This window comes from Trichosurus vulpecula, chromosome 3, assembly GCF_011100635.1.
Source record: "Trichosurus vulpecula isolate mTriVul1 chromosome 3, mTriVul1.pri, whole genome shotgun sequence".
Lineage (NCBI taxonomy): Eukaryota > Metazoa > Chordata > Mammalia > Diprotodontia > Phalangeridae > Trichosurus > Trichosurus vulpecula.
Window position 1 is genome coordinate 157,458,365 of NC_050575.1, and position 22,279 is coordinate 157,480,643.

Genomic DNA, 22,279 nt, shown 5'->3' on the forward strand with positions numbered 1-22,279 from the left:
AAAGTGACTAGGAGCAGGGGCAAGCCTAGAACCAAGGTCTCCTGACTCCCAAGTCCTGGGCTTTCTCGGTCGCCCAGGAAGTCAACAATATCAGAGGCGGAAGGAATCTTAAAAACCACCTAACCCCGAGGCATTTTACAGAGGAGGATGAAGAGGCCCAAAAAGGGAAAGAGACTTGCCCAAGGTCATACAGCGACTACGTTTCTCTCTGTGGCCGCAGGCATAAGGGGCATTTAGGGTCACTCGTTTTCCAACTATTAACAGCCCGCCCCGCAGTTAAACCCGCTGTCTTGGGTGAGGGTGGCCAGAAGCCCCGGCCGACGCCCACCCTAAGCCGCTCAGGGCCCCAAAAGCCTCCGCTCTCTCCCTTCCCCTTTCCTCTACCTAGCGGACGCACGCCCCGCTCGGTTCCCATGGCAACCCCGCCGCCTGCCGCGTCGCTCTTCCGGGGGGTGGTGCGGCGCGGCGCAATGACGTGTGACGGACTCGTTTCCGGCCGGTGGCTGAGGGGCTGGGCTGGACCACCGGCTACAGCGGGGATACCGGCTGGGGTGGCGGCAGCGGCGGCCTGGCCGGGCGGGGGTGGGAGGGACCATGGGGGCCACTCGGGATCCAGAGCAGCCGCGAGGTCCCGGGGGAGCGGAGCGGGGCGGTCCCGAGCCTGGAGACGAGGGCTCGGCGGGGCAACTGGTGGTCACGGTGAGACAGGGGCTCCGGGGAAGGTGGGCACGGGCCCCTCGGGCTGGGCCAGGTCGAGGCCTGCCGGGGCAGGGAGCTAGGCTGGAGCGGGAGGCTAGGACTGAAAAGGGACCCTTGCCCAGCCACAACCCCTCCTTTGTCGTCTGCGATCGGGGGCGCAGGGGAGCTCACCAGCGCCTTGGTTCCCGCAGAACCCCTGGAACATCATGATCAAACATCGGCAGGTGCAGCGCAGGGGCCGCCGCTCCCAGATGACTACAAGGTGCGTCTGCTAGGCCCGGGGACGCCGCGGTGGCACCGGCAACAGCTGCCTGGGGTCCCCACTGCTGGGGGGGCGGGGGAGGAAAGGGGGAATCTTCCCTGCTGGGGGCTGGGGAATGACCTGTGAAGAAGTCAGGAGGGCAGACCCAACTCCCTGTATGCTGTAAAAGAAAGAGCGCTGATTTAGAGTGAGAAGATCCAGAAAACAAACAGCCTCTGTTTCTAAAAATGTAAAATGAGAGGGTTTTTTCCCCCAGGTGACCTCCAAAAATCCTTCTAACTCTAAATTATATAATCTTGTCTGTGTCCTTGGACAAGTCACTTGTCTTCTCTGGACCTCAGGTTTTTTTTTTTTTTTTTCTCTGTAAAATGAAGAATTTGGACTAGTTAGTTTCTTGGGTATATTTCAGTTCTAAAGCCTCTGACTTTAGGCAAGTCGGTTTCCATACCTAGACCTCTATTTCTTCCTCTGTAAATTGAGGATGACTTCTAGGGGCATGAGATGGCTTAGATGGGCATTTTCCACTCTTAACATGTTTTTCCCCTCAATGTTCTGAAAAATGGAAGATGGTAAGATAAACAGAAGTTAGTCGATGACCAGCTGGTGAATTAGCCAAGTGGGCCATAGTCTTCCCCATGTCAGAATCCTTCACCTTGACATAAATCTCTCTGATCCTGCCAAGTGTTTGTGGTAACGATTGATCTGTCTTCAGGACTTCACATGGGTATTTGGTTGGATTTCTTTGGATTTGGAAGAAATCAAAGCCAAAAGTCTGTAGTCTGTAAGGCCTAGTTTATTTCTATTCCAGTACCAGCTCCCTCCCAAGACAGATCCCAGTAACACTAATAAGGAGTTGATAGCTGGATGTAAGCCCTAGGCTGATATGATATATCTGTTTATCCCCAAACCAGATTGCAATCTCTTTCAGAGCAAGTACTGTCTCTTAAATTTATAATAGCTTAATTGTAATTGATACTCTAAAGGTTTATTGATTGACTTTTTGAATGACTTTTAGAAGTTGATAAGGCCTGTGTCTTTAAGGTTAGGTACCTATTTAAGGACCATTTAATGTAAGGGAAGCCATGAGGAGGGTCATTGACCCTGGCAGGACAACGATGAATCAAGCATTTGGAACCAGTGTGATATTTTTCCCTTGTTGAAATGCAGCTTCACAGACCCTGCCATCTCTATGGACCTGCTTCGAGCTGTCCTACAACCTAGCATCAATGAGGAAATTCAGACTGTCTTCAACAAGTACATGAAGGTAAGTGATGTTGGAGGAAAAATAGGCAGGGAAATCCTAAGAGACCCACCCTGTTTGCTTGGATCTCATCTTCTACATCAGAATCACAGAATCTGAGTCCTCCTGGGACCCCCAAATCCACCAAATCCAACTCATACATGTCAGAAAATCTTCTCTACCAACATTGCCACTAAGTGATCATCAGAAAACGTCTGGTGAGGATATAAGCACTCTCACATTGGTCAGACTCACAGTCCATCCATCCTACTATTCTGTTGCTAATAGTCCTAAGGAATGTCCCATGGGAAGGTTTGGTTGTCTTCTTTGACATCAACCTTAAAGGGTATCAGAAATAAAGGTGATGTCCCATGTCCTACTCAGATGATATGTGGAGCACTGCATTCAGATCTAGGTGAGTCCCATTTGAGAGAAGAGTTCAACAAATTAGAACATATTCAAATGAAGGCAATCAATATGGTAAAGGGACTGGAGTAATTATTGCTGTTCATTCGGTTGAGTTGTGCCCGACTCTGTGACCCCATTTGGGGTTTTCTTGGCAAAGATACTGGAGTAGTTTGCCATTTCCTTCTCCAAAGGGCCAATACTTCGAAGACCTGGCAGGTTTTTAGCTTGAAAAAGAGAAGTCTTCTGAAATAGCATGATAGGTAGATAGGTAGATAGATAGATAGATGGATGGATGGATGGATGGACAGATAGATAGCTATCTATCTGGTATCATTTGAAGAGCTGTCATGTAGAAGAGGAATTGGATGTATTCTGATTAACCCTAGATGGCAGAACTTACATCAGGTAGAAATTGTAAAAGTAAATTTGGGCTAAGTACAAGGGAAAAGTTCATAACAATTAGAGCTATTCATCAGTGGAATGGACTCCCTTAGAAGGTAGGTAGTGAGATCCACATCACTGGAAATCTTCAAGAGGAGTCTTGAGTGACCACTTGGGGCTATTGTAGTGAAGATTCCTATTCAGGAACAGGTTACATTAGATGCAATCAGAGGTCAACTCTTAGATTCTTTGAAGTTTACCCCATAGCTATTTATGGCTTTGTCCTTGATTCACTTGTATAATCCCTTTAAATCTTCTACCTGTAAGGCTTCTTGTGATAATGAATTCTATTGCTGTTATATACCTTGTGTATGAAGTAGGACTTAGCATTAGAGAATCTCAGATGTTAGAGGTTACTGAATTTCAGAATTGAAGGGCACTCAGGCTGTCTTGTCCAGTCTGTCCCTGAGAAAGAATTTACTCCGTAGCTTTTGCTTAAGATCTCCATCAAATAGAAACCCCACCCCAAGACAGCCATCTTCATTTTTGATAGCTGTTGGGAAGTTCTGCCTTACTCAAATCTAAGTCTGTATCTTTGCTACTTCTACCTATTTCTTTTAGTTCTGCATTCTAGGGCCAAGCTAAACAGATCCACTTCCTTCTTAAGATGATAGCCTTTTGAGCACTTGGAAGACAGCTCTCACAGCCACCTAAATCTTTGCTTCTTCGAACTAAATATCCCCAGTTCCTTCAACAGGTATTCATGTGACATGAACTTGAGGCTTTTCACTGTCCTGGTTGCCCTCCTTTGGGCATTATCTAGCTAACTAATATCCTTCCTAAAACCCGGTACTCACAACTATACATAGTACTCCAAATTGGTCTGGCCAGGGCATAGTATATATATTAAGACTATTTCTTCCCTTGTTCTTTGCCCTCTATCTTTCCATCTAGTGTCACCCTTTGTTCAATTCACGGATCCCTTCTATCATATCCCTGATAGATAATCGTTCAGCCTCTGCTTGAAGACCTCCAGAGATGCAGAACACACTGCCTAGTGTCAAAGAAAAAGAATAATACTTTACATTTTAAGCATAAGACTGCCAGAAACAATTTTAGTTTATCACTATTCCATATCCATGCCATTTCTAGCTTAAAGATATCTCCAAACTGGCATAACTCCCCTCATGTCCTCTGACATGTCTCTCTACCCCAAAACAATTTGAGGTAACATTTATAGTAATCTTGAACAAGGAAAAGATTAAAGTATGTTAAAACATGATTTGGGGTTAGCATTCCAGAATAGTCAGTACTCAGTTCCTTCCTTGACCTTTCCCCTTAAATACTAAAAGGACTTCCTTCCTATGATCATATTTAATCCTTGAATAGAAAAGATGTCACAGCCTTTAGGGGATCTTAAATAAGTAAAACTTAAGACTAGTTTTCCACTTTGATTCATTTTCTGGAAGCTTAGTCTTCTTTCTTTACCTGCTTTCCTAAAGTCTGGAAAGGGTTTTTGGCTGGAGAAAATATTTCTTAATATTTTCAGTTGAACTAAAAAGGTTTTTAATATGCTTCCACACAAATAAGGCAACTGTTAGCTCTCATTATGTGTCAATCAACAAGCATTTATAAAGCATCTGCTTTGTGTCAGACTCTGCTAGGAGCTAGAAATATAACGACAAATCTGGTATAAATATAATGATAGTCTGGGGCCTGAAGGAGCTTGCAGTCTAGCCAGGGGAGACAACATGCACATTAATAGATAACAAAATAGGTACGCAGTGATTTGGGAGAGAGGAAATAGCAGATGGAGGGTTCAAAGAAGGCTTCCTTTAAAATTTTCATTTCCGAATATCCTCCTTCCATCACTTCCACCATCCATTGAGAAGGCAAGAAATATGATACCCATTATACATATGAAGTCGTGCAAAACGTATTTCCACATTAACTACATTGGGGTTAAAAAGGGAAAATGGAAAAGAAATGTAAGGGGGGGGGGCAAGAAAAATAAACAAAGAAAAAATGCTTTAATTTACAATTGAGTCCCATGGAGGTGGGTCTACGTTTTTCATCGTGAGTCCTTTGTAATTGTCATGGATGATTGTATTGATCTGAGTAGTTAAGTCTTTCATAGTTGATTATTGTTACAATATTGCTATTACTATGTATGTTCTTCTGGTTCTGCTCATTGTATTTTGCATCACTTGATTTAAGACTTCCCAAATCTTTCTGAAACCATCCCCTTCATCATTTCTGATAGCATAGTAGTATTCCATCACACAATCGTATACCACGACTTCCTAAGCCATTCCCTGGTTGGTGTACATCCCTTCCATTTCCAGTTCTTTGCCACAACAAAAAGAACTGCTATAAATATTTTTGTGCAAATAGGCCCTTTCCCCTTTTCTTTGATCTCTTTAAGGCACAGACCTAGTAATGGTATTGCTGGGTCAAAGGGTGTATACAATTTTATAGCCCTTTGGGCATAGTTCCAAATTGTTCTCCAGAATAATTGGGCCAGTTCACAACTCCACCAGCAGTGCATTACTGTCTCTATTTTTCCACTCCCCCTCCAACATTTGTCATTGCCAATATCGAAAATGAAAGAGGAAAATACAAAACAAATGAACAGGAAATAAAGGAAAGTATTAAAAAGTATTTTTTTTCTTTTATATACCAATAAAGCTAACAAATTAAATGGATAAATATTTATAAAAATATCAAATACCCAGATTAACAAAAAAAATTAAGAACGTAAATAATTCAGTCTCAGAAAGTGAAATTGAACAGTTATTAAAGGAACTCCTAAAAGAAAAAACCCCAGGACCAGATGGACTTAAAAGTGAATTCTATTAACCATTCAAAGAACAATTAATTCCAATATTACATAACTTGTTTACAAAAATAGGGAAAGAACAGATCCTACCAAGCTCTTTGTGAATTTATAGGTTTTAGCCATTGGATTTTTCAGGCTCTCAGCACTTTCGTACTTCTGTCTACTGTACTCCATGTCTCACAACTCTTGCCTTCTGCCTACTCACTCTGCTACCAGTTTGGTTCAAGACCTCATCATTTCTTACTCATACAATTATAGCAATCTCCTGACTGGTCTTCCTGCTTCCAGTGCCTCCCTTCTCCTTCATCCTCCACTTAGATGGCAAGATCATCTTCCTAAGGCACAAGTCTGACCATGTCATTTCTCTACTCAACAACCTTCAGTATAACATTGAGTATGAAATACCAGTTCCCATCTGCAGTCTGACCCCAACATCATTCTCCAGCCTTTCACTGGTCTCTGAGCTGGATATGTCATTGTTCCTAGCATTCAGGAAGGTCAATGAATCAATAAACATTTATTATGCACCTACAGTGTGTTAGGTAGTATGCTAGAAACTAGGGATAGAAAAAAGAAAAAAGACAGACCTTCTCTCAAGGAACTTACAATCTAATGGAGGAGACAACATGTAAACAAATGTACAAAGCAAGCTATATATAAGATAAATAGGAGATAGTACAAAGAAGGCACTGCCATTAAAAGGGGTTGGGAAGGTTTCCTATAGAAGGTGGGATTTTAGTTGAAACTTAAGGAAGCCAGGGAGGCCAGTAAGTGAAGATGAGGGAGAGCATTCCAGGCATGGGGGACAGCCAGACAAAGTGGCCCATATTGTTCATGGAACAGCCAGGAGCTCAGTGTCACTGGTTGAAAAAAGTATGTGAAGAGTAAGGTATAAGAAGACTGGTAAAGTAGAAGTGGATTAGGTTATGAAGGTCTTTGAATGCCAAACAGCATTGTGTATTTGTTCCTGGACACAATAAGAAGTTTATTGAGTAGTACAGTGACCTAATCAGACCTGTGCTTTAGATAAATCACTTTTGTGGTTCAACCAACCAACCTCAAAATCTTTGCTTAGAACAACTTTAAACCTGATTACAAATGAACTCATTTCTACCGCAATCCCTAGTGCTTAAGAAAAAGAAACTCGAAATCATAAATCAAATTACAGGCTTAAACAAATACCAATTTAGGAAGGTTTTGATAACATTGGTTAGTCAAAGCACCAGCTAACTGCCTCTCCCTAACCCCTACTCCTCCCTCCTTTTTTGTATGCTGAAACTCACTGTTTTCAAGGAATTTAGTGGATGTTTTTGATAAGTTTTTCAAGTCTTTCTTACTACAGAACATCATCATATTTATAATCACATTTGAAATTTCATAATAATGGAGTCATGTTCTCCATTTATATATGGAAATGGATATGGAGAAAACGTTGTCAGACCTTTTACTTATACTAGGGGCTGTGTTAGACAGCACAGATATTAAAAGTGGAAGGATAAAGAGGTGATTAAATTTGGTCTGGAATGCCCAGGTCACAATTAAATGTGCAAAGCTTCATCTTGCTAATAAGTATGAAGAAGATAGAAGTCCAGGATGACTCCCAAAGTGTGAGCCTTATAGACTAGGAGGATAGTGTTACCCTCTATAGTAATAAGGAAGGTAGGAGTTAGGGAGGATAATGAGTTGCATTTTGGATATATTGAGTTTAAGGTGTCTAATGGACATCTACTTCAAATGTCTGAAAGGCAGTTGGGGATGTGAGATTATAGGTCAGCAGAGAGTTTGGGGCAAGATGGGTAGATTTGAGAATCATCAGCATAGTGATAGTAATTAAATCCATGGGAGCTGATGAGGTCATCAGGTGAAGTAATGTGGAAGAAGAAGAGAAGAGGGTCCACGGGACAGAACCCTGAGAGACCTAGAAGGTGTGATCTTGGAAAGGATCCATCAAAGGAGACTGAGAAGAAGCAGTCAGAGAGATAGGAGAACTAGGAGAGGGTGCTGTCCTGGAAACCTAGAGAGAAGAGAGTATCAAGGAGGAGAGAGTGATCAACAGTGTCATAGGCCACAGAGAGGTCAAGGAGAATGAGGATTGAGAAAAGGCCATTGTGTTTGACCACTAAAAGATCATTAGTAACTTTGGAGGGAGCAATTTCAGCGGAGTGATAAAGGTGGAAGCCAGATTGTAAGGGATTAAGAAGAGAGTGAGAGGAGAGAAAGTGGAGACACCTATTGTAGAGGGCCTTTTTGAGCAGTTCAAAGGCAAAAGAGATAAAGGCTGATAGCAGGGATGGAAGGATCAAGTGAGGGTTTTTTGAGGATGGAGCAACATGGGCATGTTTGTAGGCAGTAGGGAATGAGCCAGAGAGAAAGAGATTGAAAATAAGTGAAAGATTGGGGATGGCAGAGGGAGACAGTCTGTTGGAATAGATGGATTGGAATGGGATCGCTTGAACAAGCAGAAAGGTTGCCCTTGGTTAAGGAGTAAGGCTATTTCATCATGTGAAACAAGGAAGAGAAAGTGGCAGGTGACATCTGAGTGCTGGAAGATGAGGAAGAAGGAGAATAGGAAATTCACTGAATGGCCTCAATTTTTTCTGTAAAATGTATAAGGCAAGGTTCTCACCTGAGAGGCAGAGGGGAGCCATAGGAGGTTTGAGGAAGGATAAAAGGTTTGAAATCCACTGTGAAGAGTAGGATAGTGAGTTGATAAGGGAGGTATATAGTAGGATTGCCTAGCAGTATTGAGGGCCCAGTTGATGTTGTGTAACAAATTTGTAGTGGACCCAGGAAGAATAGTTCCATGATTTTCTCCACCTTCATTCAGCAGCACTTGTGTAGGTGTGAAAGCAATAAGTGGTGGGAGTAATCCAAGGCTGGGGTTTGAATAGATTGAAGAACTGAGTGGTTAGGATATCTGAGGGAGAATCAATGTATATGTTAAAGAGTTGGGGAGGAAAGAAAAATTGTAGGCTAGACATCAAACTCATTGAGGAAGGAATTGACCCACAGCAGGGGGGTGGGGCACTGCAAGGTCTGTGAGACAGTAGTTACCAGAATTTGATTGGGTGCTATATGTGAGTAGCATGGACCTCAAAGGAAGAGAGGTTATGGAGTGATGGAGGTAGAGAGAGAACCTGAAAATGTCAAGGGGGAGCAGGAGTTTCCAACTCCCCCTTCTCTACTAGGAACCAAGGACAATGAGTGAAGGTACAGCCAGTAAAGGAAAGAATGTGTCATCAGGGAGACGCCTGGTTTCAGTAAGAACTAGTCAATGGAAGGAGTGGGAGAGGAAAATTGCTGCTTAAGGAATAGCCATTCCTGAGGGAACGGCTGGGTGGAGTTAGGATGAAACTTTGGGGTGAGACGGCTGAGAGGATGAATGAGGAATCAAGGGTAAGGGTATGGAATGCAGTTTGGATGATGATCTACCAGAATTCAAATCACTGGAATGTTAAGGGTATGACCATGTGTAAGAATGTTCACAATTGAGTGAAGGGTGCCACTCCTCTACCCTCAGAAGTCATGTGAAACAAGAGATAGAAGGCCTGAAATCAAAGGGAGGGTTGCTCTTCTTTGCAACAGAGGTTCTCTACATCCCACTTGGGAAATTGATCACCCCTTATGCTTTCAATGCACCACTTCCTTTAAGAACTCTTCTCTTCCTTTAGGGTCAGGTCAGGTACCACCTCTTCCATAAAGCCTTCTTTGATTCCTGCGACTAAAAGTCCCCCCTGAGATTTTCTTAGCATACTTAGGATTTTTCCTTTATCTCCATTATACCCTACTTAGTATTAAATCTCTCTCTCTCTCTCTCTCTCTTCTCTCTCTCTCTCTCTCCCTCCTCTCTCCCTCTCCCTCCCTCCCTCCCTCTCTTTCTCTCCTCTCTCTCCTCTCTCTCTCCCTCTCCTCCTCTCTCTCTCCCTCTCTCCTCTCCCTCCCTCCCTCCCTCTCTTTCTCTCTCTCCTCTCTCCTCTCTCTCTCTCTCTCTCTCTCTCTCTCTCTCCTCTCTCTCCTCTCTCTCCCCTCTCTTCTCTCTCTCTCTCTCTCTCTCTCTCTCTCTCTCTCTCTCTCTCTCTCTCTCTCTCTCTCTTCTGTCACATCCCACTTCCCAGTAGAAGGTCAGCTCCTTAAAACAGTGCCTTAATTATAATTGTCACTTTAAAAATGTCTGTTGAATTTGAAGAATCCGAATTTCAGTTTGACATCATAGCAGAGCAAACCTCTTCTGGTGATTCCTCACCCTTCCTAGCCCTGTTAGTTATATTCTTGAAATAAATGAGCAAAACTGCCTCATCATTTACTGTTGTTACCCCAACTGATGATGGGCAACAAGGTAGACAGGTGTGATGACAAGACCTTTGACCTTTTCCTTGGTCTTCTCCCTAGTTCTTTCAGAAAGCAGCATTTAATGTCAGAGACAATGTTGGGGAAGATGTTGATGCAGAGCAATTGATCCAGGAAGCCTGCCGAAGTTGTCTGGAACAGGTAAGAGCCTAAAGAGGCAGGGGTTATGTAGTCTGAAACCAAAGCTGTCTAGGGACTTTCTGAATGTTGAAAGTCCATCATCTGAGAGCTTTCTGATAATACCTGTCAAAACTGTAATCCAACTAAGATCTGGAAGTAGTAGTTTATATGTTCTGAAACGGCCATCAAGGTACTAAACTTCAACTCATTAGCTAAGATCTGTATCATCTTTACTACTGCTTGGTGGATAATATTGAGATGGTCACCTCCCCTCTCAGTGCCTTAATTTCTTCCATGCTGTCATAAAATATTAGGTCTTGGTGGGACCATGGAGATCATGTAAGCCAGAATTTTCAAACTAATATGGACACCAAACACATTGGAATTTTAAATGTTGAAAGACCAGTTCAGGCATGTGGGAGGTATGGATACTCCTGAGATAAAAGAAGGGTCAGGTGAATCTTAACTCAGAATAGAAAATTAAGCCAATCTTCATACTGAAAAATTGCCCTACAGAATAAGTACTTCTGCTTTGTGAATAGTGTAAATTTAATATATTAAAGAAGAAAATAGTGTCATGAGATCTTGTGGTAAAACCCTTGTTCACTTCATGTGGAACATCAGAGTTCTTTTTCTTTTGTTTAAATTTAAAAAAACCTTTTTTCAATTTAAAAATATTTGTTGTTCTCTCTTCTTCCCCCTTCTCCATTGGGAAAAGAAAAAGAAAACCACATAACAAATACATGTACAGACAAAACAAATTTCCACATTGGCCCTCTCCAAAAAGTATGTTTCATTCTGCATCTTGAGTTCAACCACCTCTCCAGGATGGGGGAAACAGTCTTTGTCATTAATCCTATGGAATTGTGATGCATTACTACATTGATCAGAGTTCTTAAGTCTTAAATAGCTGTTTGTATTTACAGGGTAGTTGTTATTATATAGATTTTTCTTTTGGTTCTGTTCACTTCACTTTGCCTGATTTTATACAAGTCTCCCTGGCTTTTTCTGAAACTGTCCCTTTCTTCATTTCTTACAGTATAATAGTATTTATTACATTCATAAATCTTAATTTGTTTAGTCATTCCTCAGTTAATGAGCACTCTTAGTTTCCAGTTCTCTATCACACAAAAAGACTGATATAAATATTTTTGTACATGAGTTCTTCTCCTCTTCCTTTGATCTCTTCAGGGTATTGGCCTAGTAGTTACATTGCTTGGTCAGAGGGTATGCAGTCTAGCAACATTCCACAATGGTCGGACCAATTTCACAGCTATACTTGTACTAATGCACCTGTTTTCTTGCAGTCCTTCCAACATTTGTCATTTCTCTAATTGTTGGTGATTTTGTAACCTTTTTTTTAATGTGGTTGTTGATAGCTGGGATTTTTTTTCCTTTGAGAACTGCCTGTTTTGTATACTTTGGCCATTTATCTGTTGGGGAATAGCTGTTGTTGCTATAAATTTGAATCCATTTCTTACGTATGTTGGAAATGAAAGTCATTGTTTTTTAGAACCCTTTAATGCACAGTTTGAAAATACTGATATAGGCCAGTCTCTTTATTCTACAGATGGAGAAACTGAGGCACAGAAAAAGGAAATGGCTTGCACAAGTCGCAGTGTAATGGAGAGACTAGACTTAGAATCAAGGACTTCATTAAAGGATTCTAGTCCTGATTTTTTTCTACTCACTTTGTGACATCGACAAGTCATTAACCTCTCTGATGAGTTTTCTCACCTGTACGATATGAGTGATAATACTTGAACTAGCTACTTCACAGGGTTGTTGTGAGGAGAACATTTTGCAAATAGTAAGGTGTTGTAAGAGTGTGTACTGTTATCATTAATGACGGAGTTGAAACTAGAATTCAGGTCTCCTAACTCTAGTCCAGGAACCTTTTATGCTGAATTGTATGGGGACTGTAGTCCCTTCCCCTTTCCTGTCTCTTCAGAGGGAAGGAATGACATCATGTGTGTAAACTCCTGCGTGTTTGTCAGAGAATAGGCCTACCTCAGTTTGTTATTAATAGTAATCAGAGCATCACCTAGAATCTCTCTATATCAGGCCTGCACAGCCTGTGGCCCACCAAAGCATTTTGGATGACCCAAGAAAAACAGAGGAAAATGTCCTCTACATTTTTTGCAGGCCAACCAAAATCCCTTGGCATGCCTGAGGGCCAGGGGTCGTACAAGCCTGCTCCATAAAGCAGTCAGAGGTAGAGAGTTCCAAAGAGATGAGTACTAGCACCCAAGTGCTATAGCGTTAGTATAAACTGGGCGAGGAGCAAGCTTTCCCCTCCCCTAACCACCCACCTGCTAGATGTTTTTTTTTTAACCATTGCTATCTTCTCTTAGGCTAAGCTGCTGTTTTCGGATGGAGAGAAAGTGATACCCAGACTCACTCATGAGCTTCCTGGGATGAAGGTCAGAGCTGTTTTGTCCTGGGAGCAAAATCGGTTAGAGTGGTCCAATGTCAGGGAGGGTTAAGCATCTGACATTAGCTGGGAATTCGATCTGACCACCTTTAGAGGCACTGGAGCTGAGTAGCATAAGAAATGATTGGGTCTCTTTCTGGGACCTAGGGAAGATGCCATCCTACTCCTAGAAGAGGAGGTCTTGGTCAGTGATTTATGCCTATGAGATATAGCCTCTGCAACATTATCAGGAAGTACGGTGGTCTCCTGAGACTTCACTGCCCCACTGACTTTCCTCTCTCCTTTTCCAGCGTGGCCGGCAAGCAGATGAAGAATGTGCCCATCGAGGAAGTCCTATCCCCAAAAAGGTAAAAATAGTACACACACACACACACACACACACATATTCGTACATACATGCTCGTGTATGTGCGTGTGTGTATGTGGGTGTGTATGTCCAGGCAGTTAGGCCAAAATGGGAGGTACTGGGCTTCGCAAAGAATCTGGACCTCATTCCTTTGCCTCAGTGTCCCCATCCCACCCCCCAAGCCCTGATAGAGGGATTTTCAAAAGTATGACTTCTACCCGGCCTCTCACAAACACCATCTAGCATCTGAAGCTCTAGTTTATTTTGAAAACAAAAAAAAGAACTCCAGTGGTAACAGATGGCCCAGGGCAGGATACTGGGCAGACAGAATCCCAGCTGGCTCAGACTCTGGAGCCAAGATCTCCTTCTGACGGGCCATTTTCTATTGCAGAGGAAGGGACGGCCTCCAGGACACATCCTTTCAAATGACAGGTCAACCTCAGGCATGGTGTAAGTAGGGACTGGGGTCTCGGGCTTTCCAGCTGGCATCTAATATAAGGGGGGATGAGGTTAGGATACAAGACAGGAGCATTACTGCATAAATGAAGGAGAGAGAAGCTGTTGTACAGTTGAAAGAGCAGTGGATTTGGAGTCAGAAGACCTGGGTTCAAATCCCACCTGTCAAAAGCTAGCTGTGTGACCTTGGGCAAATCACTTGATCTGAACTTCAGCTTCCTCATCTATAAAACAGGGAATTAAGTGAAGCCTGTTTTATCTGCCTCACAAGGTAGCGTTAGTGATCAATTCAGATTGTCGATGTAAGGCACTTTCCAAACTGTAAGGTGCCATATAAATCTCAACTGTCAGTAGTAATCACAACATGAAGCAAACGGGGGAAGGAGACAAGGGCTTCCTATGCAATTGACTGGATTCAAGGGGCAGCACTAGTGAAGTCCCAAATGTTTTAACTAACTGGGGAGAAAAGATAAGTGAGGAGAGTTGTGTTCATCCTTGGCTTAGATGTGTGATTCGTGGCCTATTTATGTAGATTATCTTACCGGTCTTTCCAACAGTCTAAGAAGAAAGTAGTGTGAGGATTATCATATTTTTCTCGTTTTAAATAATAAAAATTTTTGATGTATTATGCAAATACCACTAAACACAATTAGCGCTTATCCCCCAATCCCTGAAAACAGTCATGGAAAACATCATGAAAAAGAGATGGTAGTATAGGCTACCATACCCTTGAGTAGTTTTCTGTTTTCTAAGAAAGGAAGGATGAACGCTTAACTTGAAGAAGTTAGTGCCAACATTGTCCATTGTGTTCAGTCTGAATTTTGTACAGGGATGATGTCTCATTTTACAGGTGGGGAAACTGAGAGTATAGTAGTTAAGTGATTTAGCCGAGGTCACACAGCTAGCTAGCAACAGAAACATGCCTGCTCCAAGCTCCAACGAGGCTCTAAAGTCCTAACCGCTGATCTTGCAGCTTCTCTGAACAGCCGCTGATTCTTCTATCTTTCCCCACCAGGTGGAAACCAAAATCCTGTGAACCAATTCGGAGGGAGGGTCCTAAGGTATGGTATCTGATTGTGACAGTGATGGTTGGCCCAGATTAGGCCCTCTTCCTGGCCCCCAAGGACTCTGGAGACTTACTTTTTGTCCTGCTGTACTTTGGGGATCTCCCTGTGGGATGTGTGGGTTTCTGAAGTGCATCAACAGCTCACATTTCTATAGCACTTTACACATTGCTTTTCTCATAAGAAATCTGAGCCATCGGTAGTGGGGATCTTGGTATAACCGTTTTGTAGGTTAGGTAGCAGAGCCGTGAGAGAAGTAACTCGACTTAGGTTACATAGTTAGGAATTATCGGAACCAAGATTTGAACTCAGGTCTTGTTGATTCCAAATCTAACACCACCCTGAGTGGGAGTGAAGAACAAGGTTTGGTTCCCTGTTGAGAAACTTTCTCTCTCTGCTCCACGGGCCCTAAGCTTTCTGCCTTGGTAGTGGACAGGGCTAAATGAATTCTAGGCATTCTGCAAACTGTCTTCCCTTCCCTGTCTGAATTACTCATCCAACTCAAGTCCTGTCTTCTCCATGAAGCTTCCTATGATTTATTTCAATCGTCGTTAATATCCTTCACTTCTGAAGAGGAATGTTATCTCTGCTTTTTATCTATAAACCAGGATTCTGCACGTAGCTATGCACTGCCTGCTGTTCTATGATCTATCTGTGTTCATCTCATTTCTCCAATGAAACTAAATTCCTTGAGAACAAGAAACCAATATATTTATGAATCCTCATTCACGGAGCTGGGCACATAGTAAATGCTCAAAAAATACTCATTGAAGGAAAATTATAAATGCTGGAGAGGATGTGGGAAAATTGGAATACTAATTCATTATTGATGGACTTGGAAACTGATCTCACCATTCTGTAGAGCCATTTGGAGCTGTGCCCAAAGGGCTAGAAAAATGTGCATTACCCTTTGACCCAGCAATACCACTTCTAAGTCTGATCCCAAAGAGATCGTAAAAACGGGGAAAGGTCCCACCTGTACAAAAATATTTATAGCAGCTCTTGTGGTGGCCAAGATTGGAAATTGAGGAGGATACCCATCAGCTGGGTAATGGCTGAACAGGTTGTGGTATATGAATGTAGTGGAATCTATTGTGCTATAAGAAGTGATGAACAGGCAGACTTCAGAAAAATCTGGAAAGACTTACATGAACCAATGCTGAGTGAAGTGAGCAGAACCAGGAAAACTTGTATATAGTAACAGCCACATTGTGTGTTGGCTGACTTTGACAGACTTGACTCTTCTCAGCAATGCAAGGATCTAACACAACTCCAAATGACTCATGATGGAAAATGCTATTCACATCCAGGGAAAGAACTATGGAGTCTGAATGTAGATCGAAGCAGACATTTGCTCTCTCTTTTTTTTGTTTGTTTTGTTTTTTCTTTCCCATGGTTTCTCCCTTTCATTCTAATTCTTCTTTACAACATATTGATGTGAAAATATGTTTAGTAAGAATGTATTTGTAGGGCCTATATCAGATTGCACACTATCTTGGGGTGGGGAGAGAGGAGGGAGGTGGAGAAAATTTAAAACTCAAAAGATTATGGAAGTGAATATTGAAAACTAAAATTAAATTAATTTAAAGGGGGAAAAATGTTGAATAAATGCTTGAAAAGTAAGTCATTTCTTGGAAAGAGACTTCAAGTGAGATGACCTTGTGTTCAAATCTCAGCATTTAGAGCTGTGTGACCTTGGGCATATCACTTCACTTCTGAGCCTCAGTTTCTTCCTGTGTAAGCTGAGGAAGATCAATTAGAGCTCTGTCTAAAGTCCCTAAAGAGGACACATTAATCTACCTTATCTCCCATCATTGTAGATGAAATTTTCCTCTTACCTCTTAAAACAGATTTCAGCTTGTATTCACCCCCTTCTTTGGTTTGAGAAGCACCATAGCACCATAGGCCTAGTGAAAAGAGCATTAGACATGCATTCACGTTTCAGCCTTGCCACTTCCTAGCTGAGTGACTGACCCAATCACTTCCTGCCTCTGAGTTTCGGTTGATAATCCTTGGACCTTCCTGCTTCACAAGCTTGTGATTAAAGCATTTTGTAAAGTGCAGAGCTATTGCATTAAGTAAAGGTCTAGGTGCCCTCTCACCTCTCTGACATACTCACCTTCTGCTTCTCCATTCTTTTCACAGTGGGATCCAGCCCGGCTGAATGAATCCACAACCTTTGTGCTGGGCTCTAGGGCCAACAAGTAAGAAATTAGACTTTAACATTCCTGGGGGGAGCAGCACAAGGGTCCCACAGCTGGCAAGTTCTTGGAAGAGATGCTCTGTCTTCACCTTGCTGGAAAAAAAAAAACACTTCATTCCCCCATTGGTTATTGTTTCAGGGCCCTTGGCATGGGAGGCACCAGAGGAAGAATCTATATCAAACACCCACACCTCTTTAAGGTAAGTGTCATGATTGCCCTGGAATGTTCCCTTCGAGAGTAGGAGGAAACAGTTGTCAGGAAAGGTGCCATAGCCGCCTCTAGTGGCATGACCATCCTATCCTGACTGTGCAGGTTACAGTGGAAGGAATACTGAACTTGGAAATAAAGAGGCACCCAACTTCTAGGTTCGGCTCTGCCATCAACTCAGAATGGGACCTTGGGCAAGCTGCTTCCACATTCTGGGCCTCAGTTTCCTTATCTGTGAAATTCAGCATTGGACCTCCAGCTTTCCAACTCTCATGTGCTAGGATTCCTATGAAAATGGGAAGAGCTAGGGCCAGCTTCTTCAGTGCAACGATTTGTCACCATATGCCACAGTCAAACACACACAGTGCATGCACTTCTCTACTGGTTCCTGCCCTGTCTCCCCCTTCATTAAAAACTTATTCTCTGCCAGTCTCTCATTGTTATCGCCTGTTCTCCCCCCAGCCCTATCTACAGGCTGGAAAACTAGACTTCTGATGAGAATCTGACCTTATCAGAAATATGAGACAAAGGAAAAGCTTGATTGTTAGAAAAATTTTGTTATCTTGCTTTAATTGGGTTTTGTTTTGTTGTGGGTGGGATTATAAAGGGCTAAGGATCCTAGGGAAAGGATGAAAAAAATCGAAGTCTACAGGGTTGACACTAACATCACCTCATAGAGATATACTCACCAATACCTCGTAAGTACATATTCCCATAGAAACCTAACAAGAATGGCTGTAAAGGCAGCCTGGTGGTATAAAAGGAGAGATTTGGAATTAGGAAACTAGTTCAGATCCTAGTTCCCACATTAGCTATGTAGTCCTGGGCAAGTTCCTTTATTTTTGAGCATCAATTTTCTTATCACTAAAATCGGATTAATTATTCCTACTCCAGCCACCTCATAGAGTTGTAAGCATTTTGCAAACCTTAATACTATAGAAATGTGAGTTTTTATTATCCTTGAAAGAAAGCTGAGCATATTCTTCCTTTTAACCCTCCCTTCTTAACTATTTTTCCTTTAAATTTACTTTTAAAAGTTTCTCATGTGGCCAAATGACTTTTTACATTTTACAAGGCTAAGAGTAAGGATATGTTTGGACTTGGCAATGCTTAAGCATTCAACCCACCAAACCCTGACACACCCAAGAAGCTCACCACACCCTTAGCAAGACACAGCCCAGAAGCCTTCCTGACTCCACCCTACACCAGAGCAGCCTGGTACTTGAGACCACCTGTGCTTTGAAGAGGTAGAGAAGGGCTGAGGGGAAAATATAAGTTAGTCCCTTATAGATCTGACCTGTCCGCTTAAGAGTACTCAACGGGAACTACTCATGTGAAAGACCCAGGGACTGCCTGTTGCTGCCTGAGACCAGGACAAGGCTATGTTTCTCCATGATATCTGCCAGAGAGAAAAGGGCTTAGGGACACGGATCAGGAAAAGTTCAGACCGGGCTGATCTCCCCACCCTATGGTTTGCTTCCCTACAGTATGCAGCCGACCCCCAGGACAAGCACTGGCTAGCAGAACAGCACCACATGAGGGCCACTGGCGGCAAGATGGTAAGTGTCCTGAGGTCAGGCTTTGTGGGGTCAAAATAAAAGCTCAGTTGTCAGGTTTTATTTGGGGAAGGGGAGGGAAGAAGACATATCTTCAGTTTCCAGACTGTAGGTCCTGAGGTCATCAATCTGGAGCTAGAATAGACTCAAAAAGTGGTTTTATCTCATCCCCTCTTTTTACAGATCACTAAAGCACAAAAGTAGTCATCATCAGAAGTAGCATTTGAACCCAGGTCCTCTGTCTCTAGAGGTAGTACTCTTTCCATTATTGTATAAATGGTGTAATTCCACTCATGAATTGTGGTGACTTTGAACAAGTCACGTAGCTTCTTGGAGCCTCAGTTTCCTCAGCTGTAAAATATGGATAATAATACTTGTATTACCTACCTCATCAGGTTGTTCGGGAGAAAGCTCTTTGGAAACCTCGAAGGGCTAGAGAAATGAGAGCTTCAGTCAGTCAACAAGCACTTAGTAAACACAGGCTATGTTCCTGATACTGCGCTCAGGACACAAAGACAGAAAATGAAAGCGTCTTTGCCATTGGGGAATTTAAATTCTTTTGAGGAAAACACACTTCTATAAGAGAATGGCAATAATAAAGATGATGATAGCTAACATTCATGTAGTGCTTACGATGTGCAAGGCACTGTGCCAAGTGCTTTAGTAATACAGTCTCATTTGATCCTCACAACAACCCTGGGAGATGCTATTGTTATCCCCATCTTACAGTTAAGGAAACCGAGGCAGGCGTAAGTTAAGTGATTTGCCCAGGATCACCCAGCTAGTAAATATCTGAGGCTGGATTTGAACTCAGGTCTTCCTGACTCCAGACCCAGCACTTAAGTAATTTCAGAGGGGATCAGGAGAGACCTCGTGTAGGAGGAGTAGCATGTGATATGCATGTTGAAGGGTGCTAGGGATTCTAAGGGGCGTATATAGGAGGGAGAACCTTTCAGGGACTGATAACTGACTACCTATGCAAAGACATGGAGACTGGAGATAGAATGTCATGTATGAGGAACAACAAGCCGGCCAGTTTGGCTGGATTTTCAAGTGTGTATAATGTGGAACAAACCCAGAAAGATGGACTAAAGCCAGAGCATAAAGGGCTCTGAATGCTGGATTGGGGGGGGCTGTGTTTGATCCTAGAGATAAAGAGTCACTAATGCTTAGAGCTGAGCTTCAGCAGTATCACTATGGCAACTCTGTAATGACTTCTAGAGAGGAGAGACTGGCAGCAAGGAGACCAGTGAGAAAGCTGTTGCGGTCATGTTAGGTGAGGGGCAATGAAGATCTAAAATAGGTGGTGGTTCTGTGCCTGGAGAGAAGACAATGAACGTGAAAGACATGGAAGTAGAATTGACAAGACCACTAACTGGATATGGGGTCTGAAGAAGAGTGAAACAGCAAGCATGATTCTGAAGTTGTGAATCTAGGAGAATGGAAGGGTGATGCTACTCATGGAAAATAGAGAAGTGAGAAGGAGGAGGTTTGGGAGGGGAAAATACTGAGTTTTCTTTTGTATCTGTTGAGCTTCAAATACTCATGACATAGCCAGTGGCAAATATCCAAGTGCAAAACTCAAGAAAGATACTAGAGCTGGCTGTATAAATCTGGGAGTCATCTGCATGACAACAGTAATTGAAACCACAGAAGCTGATGAGATCACAGAGAGAGAGCAGGGACTATAAAGAGATTAAGAAAAGAAGATCTAGGGCCAAGCTTTGAGATACAGGCACCGTTGAGGGGTAAGATATGGATCATTGTCCAGTAAAGGAGAGTGGAGGGTTGGCTGGACTGGTAGTTGAAGAACCAGGAGGAAACAGTGTCAAGGAAACCCAGAAAGGAGAGATTCCAGGAAGGGACAGAGAGTGGTCAGTGGCACGTGTCGAAGAGAGACTAAGATGGATGAGGACAAAGGAAAGGCCATCAGATTTGCTGGTGAGGAGATAAGTTTGGAGAGAGCAGTTTCAGTTGGTTGATGAAGTCAGAAGCCATATTGCAAAAGGTTAAGTGAATGAGAGGCAACTAGTGTAGATAATTTCATCTGGAAGTTTGACTGTGAGAGAAAGGAGAAAAATCAGACCATGTTTTGAGGGGCTAGCAGAGTCAAGTTAAGGACTTGTTAAGGTTTGGAGAGACCTGGACATATTTTAGGCAGCAGAGAAGGATCCAGTAGATAGGGAAAGACTTGAAAATTAGAGAAAGGGGGAAACCCCAATTCTCTTAGTTTTTCCTAACTCTTCTAGAATCGTAGAGTTAGAAGAAACCTTAAGGGTCCATCTGCTTTCTGAACCATTCATTCCCCACTCCTTCATCCTAAACAATCAATAGCTTAAATATCTCCCATGTCAAGAAACTTGCTGCCTTATAAAAGAACACATTTCACTTTTGGATAGCTACAGTTGTTAGAAAATATTTCTTTATATTGAACTAAAATGTACCCCTGACTTTCATATATTTGTATTATTGTGCCTTCTGGGGTCAAGAATAGTAAATCTAATTCCTCTTGCATGTGACTTGTCTGTTCTCTAGTTTGCCTACTTTTGAGACTGGGCCCTTAACTGGACTAAAATTTCTCCCAAGAGTTTCCCCTCTGCCATTCCAGAAGCAGTAAGGGAAGCCTGAGATTCCTGGTAGCTTTGACCATTTTCCTTTCTTCTGTTGTCTGTAGGCCTATCTCCTCATTGAAGAGGATATTCGAGACCTAGCTGCCAGTGATGACTATAGGTGAGAAACCCCTAGAACCAGCCTCAGGATCCCCCTGGTATTATCCCCAGTGGCCAATCCCATCTTCAAACATGGTCCCTCATCTTTACTACCCTATTCTTCTGCCCCTTCCCCTCTACCCCTAACCATTGCTTCCCCAGGGGCTGCCTGGATCTGAAGATGGAAGAGTTAAAGCCCTTTGTCCCTCCTTCCTGGATGGCAGAGAAGATGAGGAAATACATGGAAACACTGAGGACTGAGAATGAACAGCGTCCTAGTGAAGTGCCTCCTGAGACATGATGCCTAGCTCCTTGGTTGCCCCTGGAAACCTTCCTCAAGTGTCCCTCAGACAGGACTTGAGTCCAGGTGCCCCCTCCTCTGACTTTGGGCACCTGTCTAGGGGAAGTTACACTGCTGCTCCTGAGCCTGTTCTCCGAGGGCATCTTTCACCCAGGGCCCAAACTGGTTTGCAGCTGGTCACTGTTCAGCACCCCCAGAGAAGCATACTTGGCTTTGTGTTTTTGTGAATTTATTGGGTTGGAAAGCACTTGAATGATTTGTAATAAATACAGATGGTAGAACCTGCTGTGGAGACTAGTATGTCTAGATGAGAGCAGCCAGATGCCCTGGAGAAAAGGTGGGTGTTTGAAAAGAAGACTAGTAGAGGCCCTGGCTCTCTAGAGTGAGAGCAGTAGTAGTAACAGCTTACATTTCCATAGTGCTTTCACTCATGCAATAAATATTTATTAATAAGCTCTCCCAATTTGCAGAGCACTGTGTAAGCACTGGGCAGATAAGTTTAAATAAAACACCTCCCCTCACCAGAAGATGCTCAGTCTTAGGAGGGGTATGAAAAAACATGCCTGTCCTTTATAATCTTTATCTTACTTCAAAATATGTTTTTCTGTATAGATATCATCTTATATTAGATTGACTACTGGGCTTAGAATCATCGAGGACCTGGGTTCAAATCCTACCTCTGCACTAAGTAGGACTTAGTAATCATA

The 22,279-nt window shown here is 42.8% G+C and overlaps 1 protein-coding gene across 1 annotated transcript; it reads left to right on the forward strand.

The window, feature by feature from the left end:
* Positions 1-482: 482 nt before the first annotated feature.
* DNTTIP1 (deoxynucleotidyltransferase terminal interacting protein 1) lies at positions 483-21,858 on the forward strand. The gene is made up of 13 exons (XM_036748300.1): positions 483-699; positions 891-961; positions 2,129-2,225; positions 10,219-10,317; positions 12,651-12,719; positions 13,021-13,077; positions 13,468-13,526; positions 14,548-14,593; positions 16,742-16,800; positions 16,939-16,999; positions 18,495-18,566; positions 21,238-21,293; positions 21,434-21,858. The coding sequence occupies exons 1-13, from the start codon at positions 595-597 to the stop codon at positions 21,570-21,572; spliced, it is 990 nt and encodes a 329-aa protein (XP_036604195.1). The 5' UTR covers positions 483-594; the 3' UTR covers positions 21,573-21,858.
* The last annotated feature ends 421 nt before the right edge of the window (positions 21,859-22,279 follow it).